Below are 12673 nucleotides of genomic sequence, written 5' to 3'. Positions count from 1 at the left end.
GGGACTGAATAATGAGCTTGATGATGCAGCGAGCGAGATGAGAGCCGGGATGACTTTATCCTGCAATAAAAATAGGTTGCATTTAGTTTATTTTCTTCCGTCATCATCATACACACACACTTTTGATCCACAGAGACACATGGATATGCTTGCATACATACATACATACATACATACATACATACATACATACATACATACATACATACATACATACATACATACATACATACATACATACGTACCGTATACATACACACACATGCATATACACATTCACACACACATACCCATTTACACACACACACACACACACACACACACACACACACACACACACACACACACACACACACACACACACACACACACACACATATATATACATATACACACACACCTCCCTTTTTAAAAGCTGTACCACAACCAGTACCAGTTGCTTGGGTTGAGAATGACTCTAAATAAAGCCAGTGGCGATCAGAGCAGCTGAGGCAGCCTGAGGCAGCAGTCAGGACGACAGGGAGGGGAGATGGAGGAGATCAGGAATGAAGTCCTAACCGCGTCGGATGGACCCACACTCATCTCCAAAATGAATTCCCCAACCCCCCTGGGGTGCCAGGACATTAATTCCTGAGGCGGGGAGGGCATGCTGTCCCACAAATAGATCTACGCCCGATAGAAGTCTCGAAGGAACGCTCCCAACATTTTGGGAAATACACTTATTTGCCACCTTCCCCAGAGTCCAGACGAGAAGATCGATATCAATTTCATCTCCGTGCCTCAGTTTTGGAGTTGCTTTTCGGAAGTTGAATTTCTTCACTTAGGCTAGCTGCTCCCTACCGCTTCCGGTCCTTATGCTGTGCTAGGCTAGCTGCTCCCTACCGCTTCCAGTCCTTACGCTGTGCTAGGCCAGCTGCTCCCCACCGCTTCCAGTCCTTATGCTGTGCTAGGCCAGCTGCTCCCCACCGCTTCCAGTCTTTATGCTGTGCTAGGCTAGCAGGCACCTGGACCTCTCTCTCGGGCTACTGGACATGTAGATAAAACCTCTGTGGACGGGAGTCAGGATCATTGTGGAGGAAAGTGAAGGTGAGGGAGGAAGGTGGAGGTGAGGGAGGAAGGTGGAGGTGAGGGAACCAGATGTACCACGTGCTTCTAAAATCTTTCCCAGAACCCCCCCGGGGGGCAGGGAAGAGGGATGCCTGGGGTTATGCAGTCTTGCAAATATATCCGGGATGATTAATCATCAAATACACCCTCATATTTCTAGAGAAAAGGGAGGGGGGGGGAAACAAAACAAAAAAATTTCAACCCCCCCGGGGAGCAGGGTGCGAAACCCTACAAATAGACTGAGGCTGATGTGTATCTAATTTCTCAGAGGAGAGGAGAGCGGGGCCTGTGTTTTATCACATATCTTCAATTAGGAGTGCTCATCCCAGACCGGATTGCCTCATAATAAGTCATTGTGACTGTGTATACGATCCTGTGACCCCAGTACTGATCCTAGATCAGTATTCTGCTATTCCTGGAAGTGTAATAAATACGGCCCGTGAATGAGGTCCTGTCGTGCCACTTCTAAACATTTGATATTGAGGGATTCTTGCGCTCTCTTGAGTGAAAGGGAATGCCAGGAAATATTGGAGAGAGGGAGAGAGAGAATGGTATGGGACATACTGAAGGAAGGCCATACTCTGGGAGAGAGAGATGGAGAGAGACACACACAGAGAGAGAGAGAAAGAGAGAGAGAGAGAATGGTACAGTGTGTACAGTATGGGACATACTGATGATCATGCTCCGAGAGAGAGAGATAGAGAGAGGGATAGAGGGAGGGAGAGAGGGATGGTATGGGACGTACTGAAGGTCATGCTCCAGATTGGAACCCAGTGGGATGCCCCCTCCTAGTTTGCTGAAGGAGTTGTTAGTTATTATTAGTAATTACTTTAAAATAATGAGCACATCTCTGGCTTTTTAATAATAAGCGCTGCATAAATAAATAATGAGCACATCTCTGGCTTTTTGATAATAAGCACTACATTAAAAGAGGTCTTTCTACACTCTTTTGATTGTTTTCCAGGGGGTCAATAATGTGGCAAACACAATTTTAACATTTGAATAACTAGCCAAGGACAGCCCTACTAGAACCCATATTGATTTAATAATTAGCGAAAGACTAGTTCTAGAACCCACAACGCTTTAATAACTAGCAGCTCTAGAATGGTAAATGGTAAATGGCTGCATTTATATAGCAGCTTTTATCCAAAGCGCTTTACAATTTGTTCCTCACATTTTACACATTCACTCACACATTCACACACCGACAGCGGAGGCAAGCAACCATGCAAGGTGCCGACCTGCTCATCGGGAGCAGTTAAGGGTTAAGTGTCTTGCTGCCCGGGAGGAGAGGGAATCGAACCGGGAACCTCCGGATAACCAGACGACTGCGCTACCTACCCAGCCACTGTCGCTGTCACTGTCATAACTAGCAGCCCTAGAACCCACAGCGCTTTAATTACTAGCCGAGGAGAGCCCTAGAACCCACAGCGCTTTAATTACTAGCCGAGGAGAGCCCTAGAACCCACAGCGCTTTAATTACTAGCCGAGGAGAGCCCTAGAACCCACAACACTTTAATTACTAGCCGAGGAGAGCCCTAGAACCCACAGCGCTTTAATTACTAGCCGAGGAGAGCCCTAGAACCCACAACACTTTAATTACTAGCCGAGGAGAGCCTTAGAACCCACAGCGCTTTAATTACTAGCCGAGGAGAGCCCTAGAACCCACAGCGCTTTAATTACTAGCCGAGGAGAGCCCTAGAACCCACAGCGCTTTAATTACTAGCCGAGGAGAGCCCTAGAACCCACAGTGCTTTAATTACTGTATAATACTGTACCAATATGGTGTAGAATAAATAGTATGATTTAGTTATATTATAATAAAATAGAAATTAGATAATATATAGAAGTATAATACATTATATAAGTGTGTGTGTGTGGGTGTGTGTGTGTGTAAATGAATTAACCTAAATATGTAGTTTGACTGATAGATAGACAAAATGGGTTTATTTATGTTGATTTAATTTGGTTGTGTTGATGTTAAATTTTTATTTATTTTTTGCAAAATGGGTATATTCTGTTTGGTTTTACACAATATGTCTATGGGTGTGTTGTACGTGTGTAGGGGCAGGTATATATAAGATGTTTTCTTCTTCCTGTTCCTTTCGGCCATGGTATTTTTTGTGAATTATGTGAATATGTACTGTTGGACTGTGGTGATTCCATGTACGAATAAATAAATGATGATGATGATTACTAGCCGAGGAGAGCCCTAGAACCCACAACGCTTGAATAACGTACTGTAGTCATGCTCTGTAGGCACGTTACGTAGTGTCTCTACATGATGCCTCTACCTTCTCAGAGTAGGAGAGGCCATCTCTCATCTCTAACCAAGTCTCCTCAGTCATTCAGTGTCTCCGATGTTCCATGTTACTTTGTCAGGTTTGATGTATACGAGCCACTACGATACACTCTGATGATTCTCTCTCTCTCTCTCTCTCTCTCTGATGAGTGACCTCTGGCCTCTCCTGGCGTGCAGAGGGAGGACCTTGATCATCCCTCTCACTCCCTGCCTCTCTCTCTCTCCCCCCCAGGTACCTGACGGACTTTGAGCCGGTGCAGTGTCTGGGCCGCGGGGGGTTCGGCGTCGTGTTTGAAGCCCGCAACAAAGTGGACGACTGCAACTACGCCATCAAAAGAATCCGCCTGCCCAACAGGTACGGCACAGGACTACCCTAGAACCAATGGCCAAATACAATAAGGCTGTATATATATATATACATAAATATATTTATATTTACAGTATATATACAGTATATTTCTGAATATTCCTGCATATAACGCTGACTATATGATAGCATGTACATGTATGCTGTATATACCGTATATATACATTTATATATACACACACACACACACACACACACACACACACACACATATATTTATATACAGGTGCAGCTCAATAAATTAGAATATCGTGGAAAAGTATATATTTCGCTGTATTGATGGAGTAATGTGTGCAAAAGTAGTCCCAACCAAGTACTGAGTGAACTTACATGAACATACTTTTCAGAAGGCCGACATTTCTATATATTATTATATATATTTATTTTATTCGTCTTATGTAATATTCAAATTTTCTCAGATACTGAAATTTGGGCTGTAAGCCATAATCATCAAAATTAAAACAAATAAAGGCTTAAAATATTTCACTTTGTGTGTAATGAATCTATAATCTATGAGAGTTTCGCTTTTGGAATTGAATTACTGAAATAAAATAACTTCCACGATATTCTAATTTATTGAGCTGCACCTGTACATATATATAATATCCATATCTGTCTGAATATACCTGCATATAATCCTTCTATATACCTACTCATACACCTGCATATAACCCATATACTACCTCTGTATGATAGCATGTACATTAATGCTGTATATACATATATTTATTCTTACCGTATATATATCCAGTTGAAATCCGTTGCTCCAGGGACTACTAGCACTTGGACAACAGTTTTATGTCTATAGTCTTTTTTTTATGCAGAGGTTAATAATCAAAAGTGGAAAAAAGGGGAACAACACAGGTCACTCGGGACAACTGCTGAATTGTAGAATGTTCCGTCAGTTCTTCGAGTTGTTTGTGGTCAGATAACTTGACTCAACCGTGTAATAATCGGTCTATATTTTATATTTCCATTGCGTCCAGTGTTAGTCTACCAACTAAGTGGGGTATTAAAACGTCTTAAAAAAGTTATTCTCAATTTAAGGCCTTAAAAGGTTACTGATTTGATCAGATTAGTGAATTGAATGGATACATTTAAATATTCCCCATTTCTCTGAAGACTTCCCAGAACCCCCCTCCCCCAAAAGACCCCTAGGTGTCCCAGGACCCCATGTTGAGAACCACCGGTATATATAGCTGATAATAGTAAATGGTAAATGGTGCATTTATATAGCACTTGTATCCAAAGCTCTTTACAATTTGTTCCTCACATTTGACCCACTCACACACTGATGGCGGAGGCGACCATGCAAGGTGCCAACCTGCTCATCGGGAGCAGTTAGGGGTCAAGTGTCTTGCTCAGCGACACGTCGACACGCTCTACCTCCTGAGCCACTGTCACCCTAGTGTTGCCCTGATGTCTAAAGTCTAAAGTGATCTGGTCTCTATTCACCGTGTTTTGTTCTTGGTGCCTCGTCAGGGAGGTGGCCAGGGAGAAGGTGATGAGGGAGGTCAAGGCTCTGGCCAAGCTGGAGCATCCTGGTATCATCCGCTACTTCAACGCCTGGCAGGAGACGCCCCCCGACGGGTGGCAGGAGGAGATGGACCAGAGGTGGCTCAAAGACGGCAGGTAGGCTGCAGCCTGAAACTATAGGGAGAAGCTGCACACTGTCTTTTTTTCTTCCCAATCCATTCATTTGAAAACCTAGGTGTTTTCTTTGTTGTATTGAAATGTATTGTGTTCCTTATGTTGCTGAGATCTGTTGTAAATATAGATAATTATATCTTATGTTGCTGAGATCTGTTGTAAATATAGATTATTTTATCTCACGTCGATCTGTTCTCAATATTGGGCATTCAGTAGATTCTGGAATTTTAGGGAATTGGCAATAATTAATACTTTATTAACCCTCTTTCAGCACCACGGATTGGCAAATGACCTTCCCTGACCAGATGGAGGCGCTGTCCGTCAAAGTGCCCGTGTCCAGCTCCGTGTCGTCCCCTGCGTCCGGCTTCGAGGCCTTCTCCAACGAGCGCCCCCTGCTCTCCGGCATGGCGGGCGAGTCCGTGGGCTTCACCGACGGCACCGGCGGCCAGGACGTCTCCTTCCACCACCCCCCCCCGCCGGGTCACGACAGCCTGATGTCCGAGCGGGACAGCCAGGCCGACGACCCCGAGGCCTCGGACAGCCCCCACTCCTTCGAGCTGTGCCCCCCCCGCGGCCCGAGCGACTGCACGTCCTCCTCCTTCGACATCGTGTTCGAGGACTCGGGATGCGACCGCGACGCCGACGCCGACACAGACTCTGTCTCCGGGGCGGTCAGCCACGCCTCGCTGACCGAGAAGGCCACCTCCTCCTCCTCCCACACCAGGGGGCCCGAGGCCGTGGCTCCCCGCACCCCCTCCCCCCCCTCCTCCTCCTCCTCGCCCCCGCGGCCCACCTCCCTCACCTTCGCCGTCCCCGCCAGCCCGCCCGCTCAGCGGACGCAGCCTTCGCCCAAGGTAAATCAATCTGCCAGTCAATCCTACATTTATCTTACAGTCAAGTGGAAGTACTGTTTCTTTTTTTTTAAATGATTTTTATTGAACCTTTATTTAACCAGGCACGTCAATCAAGAAATTCTTGTATACGATGACGGCCTGGCGACTCGAGAGGACAAAAGGGTAACGGGGAAAGGGGACAAATAAAATAGAAAAGAGACATAATGATACATACAACACAGAGGTAAGGGAAATGATTAAAACACATCAAACAAACAGCCAAATAAAATGACATGATATGTAATGCGTGACGCAGAACAGACTGTTGCAGGTGTTGAATATAGGTTTTAACATGGGTTAATCATCATCATTAACACTTTGAGTGCCAGCAGGGGGCGCACGATTTATCGCTTGAATGCCAGCCGTTTGAGACAGATTTTCCGATATTTCATGATTTTCATGGAGCTATTTCTATATTCTATATTATGGCTATGTGTCTAATACGCCCGTCGCTTATCAATGACTTGCTTGCAGTCAACATGTACGAAACGGAATGTTTTTTCATCTGTACATTTCCGTTTTGTACCGTTTTGAAAAACTGACGTTTTTGGAAATTTCCAGACAATAAAAAAGATTCTGTGATAATAGCTCTTTAGTGGAATACACAAAACACGTTGTCATTTTTCGGCCTATTCATGAATCGTTTTCAAAAACGCTAGATTATCGATAGTATATGTGTACTTATGCACGCTAGAGAAGCGGGCTGAAAAATCGATTATCTATTTCCTGGTCAGCACACACACACACACACACACACATACACACATAGGGCCCACGTTGATATATTATAATAATAATAATAATAATAATAATAATAATAATAATAATAATAATAATAATAATAATAATAATAATTCATTTATTTTGTATAGCGCTTTTCAAAGACCCAAAGTCGCTGATATTTCATATATCTGTGAAAAAAACTCTGATTACCCCAAGACTGGTCAAATAGATTCCTTACCTCACAAAGATTATTCCAATTCCTGATCGCCATTCCAAATATTGATCGCGTTTATTGATCCAACGCTGGGTACTCGAAACACATAATCCACGCTGCTCTGAGGGTCGGCGATGACTGCAATAGGCTCGGGTTACATGCCTGAGAAGTAAAATGTGGATTCCGGATTTTTCTTTTCTCAACCATTTTCATTGAGTCCAATCCAATGCGTGCATTACCATCCGGGAGACGATAGGGGGCGGTATTTTCCCTGTTAGAGCTCAGAGACTGTCCCAATGGTAACGTGAGGCTAGATTGATGAAAAATGTATGGCAATCGCTAATAAAATAAATAACGATTAAATAACGAGTTTTCTCGTCCTTGGCACTCAACGCATGGCATGAACTAACGAGATTTCTCGTGGCTGGCACTCAATGTGTTAACATCCCTATTTTCCCACTACAGTGAGGTTGGAGCCATAATTAAAACAACAGTTCTTAATACTCCCCTCTTATGTTGCACTGTATATGAGGGGGGGGGGGGGGGGCATACAAAGAAGACCAACTGAAGCTCCTGGTCTCAGTAGTATGTAGGACACCACCCATCGAGCACTTGGATTAACCCTTTCACCACCACACTACAAAGGGTTAACGAGGGTTAACCGTCTGTAGTGTGGTAATGAAAGTTGAACCTTCTGTAGTGAAAGGGTTAAGTAGCACGTCTTCTGCTCCAAGGCCTTGCTGGAGATCCCCTCCCAGTATATTTGCCACACTGCTGTGCTGCATACGAAGGTGTTTATGTTCCTGTTTCCTCTACATACTGCAGAGCAGCAGGGGGTCGTGGGGATGATTATGGCTTTGGGCTCCAGATCGGTTTTCATTTTTGTCTTTTTAGTATTTGTTCCTTTTACCTCCTGTTCGCACATGTTTTTTATTTTATTTGTATGATTAGCTTGTGTCATTATATTATTCATTACTTGAACCGTAGACGTCTTGATGTGGATGAGCAGGAAATAATGATCAGTCTTCATTGTGTTTCGTGTTTTTTTTCCTCACTCTTAAAAGAAATGTATATAAAAAAAAAAGGTTGTGTTGAAATAACGCAGGATGTTAGGACTTAACACACATCCAGATATTAGAAAATTACACACAGCCTGGTTTAAATGAGTGTTATTATTAACACTTTGGTTGCCATGGGTTAAATTCATGATATACCATAGGTTGCCGGCTCTATTTGTCTATGGAGAAGTACCCCTTCTTTGCATGGCTATAACTTTTTAAATTCTATTGCTACATTGCCATTATTAGGGCCCATTCAAAGTCCTATATGTATTGTTCATTGTGTAGCAACGTTAAACTTTTTCATTCACATATTCATAGTAAAGTATGGTCTAATGTATAAGTATGTTTTCATCTCTTTCTGCAGCTTTCTCCAGAACGTGATCTATAGCCCCAAATGCATTATATTGATGATGCAATACAGTTTTATGGCAATCAGCGCGATATAAAAAATTCCAACTAGACGTACTTCTAGAAGTTACTACACATCATCTGATGTTGACCGGATGGGCTAGGGGGGCGTTTATAATTCCGTGGGCAGCGTTATACCAATCATCTAATGTGGGTCAAATGTTGATCATAGCAGTTAGTATCGAAGACGGTAATTTTACACGCTAAAACTCACCCCAGTCTCCGCGCGCCGTTGGGCGATCATCGTAGAGTAGAAATTGTATCATTATGGGATGTAGATTTACCCGGTCCATTTCCAGCTTGTATAATGGTATATACGTCCAAATCATGTTGTTTATCGAGTTATTGGCAATCGATCGCTATGTAGTGTGTCGAGATCGAGTCCCGGAACCTATAGCGAGTGCCCGGAAGTAATACGGCCGATCAGCACAACCTCCATAGCACTTCCTGTTAAGCGATTGCGCCGATCGGCCACCAGATGGCGCTCCTGAACCGCCAGAGAGCTCAGTGGGTCCTCCTGGTGGATCTCAGGCCAGCGGAGGGGAAATATGAATCCGATCGCAGATTTTTGAAATATTGATATAAGGACGCTGTAAAGCGTCCTCCGGCAACTTGAGCATGGCCGGGAATGACGCTTTTAAGCGTTTTCCGGCAGTCAAAGTGTTAACACATCATGCGTTGCTTTTCAACACACCCATAACACTCCTGTATGTGTTTCTAGGTAGGAACAACACATGCTGGGTTATTTCTAGGGGTGGGGACAACATTTTATACAGCGATATATCGCAATATTTTGCGTGCCGATATTAATATCGATACACTGACTGCAAGTATCTATATTTTAAAAAGTAAAGCTTGACAATCCCATTTTGCTGCAATAAAAATTATTGGAGTAAGATGACCACACTGAAAACGTTATCTTATTAGATAAAACACATGTTGTGTATATCAGCCGTACCCTGGTCTGTCTGGTGCGTCTCCATTATCCTTAGAACCTGACATAACCTGGCAGCACCCCCCCCCCCGCTGAGACGAGCCATCTTTCACAGCCTGGCCAGACCTCGCTGACACTGTTGTGTCATCATGTTCTAGCTTGTGGTCGGTGATGTGAATTTTGAAAGGTTGCGTAGCAACCAGAGAGTTTACAAGAAATGCAATGGAGACACAAACCCAACCAATACCATACCATGCCAACCCACGTTTTCCATTGGGGATGTAATTTGCAGAAAAATAGGTAATAAATCACCATATATTATAATGTATAATATACACTGTGTATATTATACATTATTGACGTTTTGCACCCTATTAAATATGTTTCTAGAGATGATCCGTGTCTCCAGTTCTTATCGGAGTAGCACCGGTCCTCATCTGAACTAGGTTTAGCGCGTGAACTCTCTGAAGTAAATGTAGTTATTTCAACACGTGTGTGTTTTTAAGAGTGTAACAGTGGGTGGCAGTCTGCCAGCAGCGGGAGGCCCATGGCTGCCGTATGTGAATGAATTAGTGCCTGAACGCCCTCTGCCGCCCCCCAGGTGTACCTGTACATCCAGATGCAGCTGTGTCGCAAGGAGAACCTGAAGGACTGGATGGCCCAGCGCTGCCTGCCGGAGCAGCGGGAGCACAGCCAGTGTCTGGACGTCTTCCTGCAGATCGCTGAGGCCGTCGACTTCCTGCACAGCAAGGGCCTCATGCACAGGGACCTCAAGGTGAGGAGCCGCGCGCACGCACACACAAACACGCACACACACATGTGTACACACATACATACATAAACACGTCACACATCTGTCTGAATATATTCAATCAATATTTACTAGGGATGTTCGATGTTTTTTTTACCGATATCCGATATACTGATATTGTCCAACTCTTAATTTCCGATACCGATATATGCGGGGTTCCCCCCCCCCCCCCCAAAAAACACAACATTATGCATACTTTTCACAATAAATAAAATAAGAATTTGTTCTTACTTGCTTGCCTGGGTAAATAAAGGTTAAATAAATGTAAAAAATAATTTTGCCAAAACAAACCAATAGTATCTAGCTGCAGAAAGGCAGACCAGCCACACTCTCAGACCCAAACGCATTTCCTTTGATTTAATTATACATCAAATGATTTATGGCTGGTCTGCCGTTCTGCAGCTGGATACTATTGGTTTGTTTTGGCAAAATTCTTCTGCTCTGTGTGACAAAAAATAAATGAATGATGATATGCAATTTAAAACCAAAACTAAGGCCTCAGTATGAGTTTAAGACGTGAACATGGTCATGTTGTTGTTGTTTTTTTTTGCCGATCCCGATCTTAGAAAAAATCACGTGATCGGATTGGGACATCCCTAGTTTTTATACCTGTATCACTGTACATAAAGTTACTATAACACTGTACATACATACATCCGATTATTGCATCATTACTCAGTAGTACAATTTACATATACTCCAGTTTAATCACTTGTACATTGCATATTGTTAATGCACTTTACCGCTACATTTGCACTCTGGTTGGATGCCAACTTCTCTTCGTTGTACTGTACATGTGCTGTATACTGACAATACATTTGAATCTAATCTAAATAAATGCATTACGCATTACGCATACATAATGCATACATACAGATGTGTCCGAATAATCAATGAATGGATTGAGAGTTTCGTAATCAAACATTAAAATGTGGAACTTGATTCTTGCTGCTTCTGATCTTCAAATCTATGTGTAAACAAAACCAAGAGCACTGAACTTAATTCTGTTGGTGTGTAACCTTATGCGATTGATTGATTGAGTTTATTTAATCATCAAAACACATAGTGTAACACTACAGCGCAGTCACTATATCCATTAAAATCCTCCGGGATATGAAGGTTATTTCATTGTGTTATTCTTCCACCAGCCTTCCAACATCTTCTTCACGCTGGACGACGTGGTGAAGGTGGGGGACTTCGGCCTGGTGACGGCCATGGACCAGGAGGAGGACGACGAGGAGCCCGCTCCCCTCACACCCATGCCTGCCCTGACACGACACACCGGACAAGTGGGAACCAAGCTTTACATGAGCCCCGAGCAGGTGAGAGAGAGAGAGAGGGGGAGGGGGAGAGAGAGAGAGAGAGAGGGAGGGAGAGAGAGGGAGAGAGGGAGAGGGAGAGAGGGAGAGGGAGAGAGGGAGAGGGAGAGAGGGAGAGGGAGAGAGAGAGAGAGAGAGAGAGAGACATGAGCCCCGAGCAGGTGAGAGAGAGAGCGAGAGAGAGAGAGAGCAAGATGCCCAGAGCATGTCAGAAAAATACTAGCCAGAGCAAGTGAGAGAGAGAGAGAGAGAGGGGGGAGAGAGAGGTGGATAGAGAGAGGGAGAGGGAGAGAGAGAGAGAGAGAGAAATTAGCCCAGAGCGAGAGAGAGAGAAAGAGAAATTAGCCCAGAGCGAGAGGCCCAGAGCAGGTGAGAGAGCGAGAGAAATTACCCCAGAGTGAGAGAGAGCGAGAGGCCCAGAGCAGGTGAGAGAGCGAGAGACCCAGAGCGAGAGAGAGAGTGAGAGAAATTACCCCAGAGTGAGAGAGAGCGAGAGGCCCAGAGCAGGTGAGAGAGAGCGAGAGACCCAGAGCGAGAGAGAGAGCGAGAGAAATTACCCCAGAGTGAGAGAGAGCGAGAGACCCAGAGCAGGTGAGAGAGCGAGTTAGTGAGGACTATTATACCAGTCACATGTTATTGGGTTAGTTAGTGAGGACTATTATACCAGCCACATGTTATTGGGTTAGTTAGTGAGGACTATTATACCAGCCACATGTTATTGGGTTAGTTAGTGAGGACTATTATACCAGCCACATGTTATTGGGTTAGTTAGTGAGGACTATTATACCAGCCACATGTTATTGGGTTAGTTAGTGAGGACTATTATACCAGCCACATGTTATTGGGTTAGTTAGTGAGGACTATTATACCAGCCACATGTTATT

At 44.1% G+C, this 12673-nt stretch overlaps 1 protein-coding gene across 1 annotated transcript in view; it reads left to right on the top strand.

The window, feature by feature from the left end:
• Positions 1-12673, top strand: part of eif2ak3 (eukaryotic translation initiation factor 2-alpha kinase 3) — a gene marked incomplete at its 3' end in the record, with an annotated part of 67013 nt that overhangs the window by 49448 nt on the left and 4892 nt on the right. The window contains 5 exon segments of the mRNA XM_084310836.1: positions 3642-3764; positions 5259-5408; positions 5698-6280; positions 10261-10434; positions 11619-11792. Of these exon segments, the coding sequence (XP_084166962.1) occupies positions 3642-3764; positions 5259-5408; positions 5698-6280; positions 10261-10434; positions 11619-11792 (1204 nt within the window).

This window comes from Notolepis coatsorum (assembly GCF_963971535.1).
Source record: "Notolepis coatsorum genome assembly, chromosome: 3".
Lineage (NCBI taxonomy): Eukaryota > Metazoa > Chordata > Actinopteri > Aulopiformes > Paralepididae > Notolepis > Notolepis coatsorum.
Note: the sequence above shows the minus strand (reverse complement) of the source record. Positions and strands in the feature narration are given on the sequence as shown.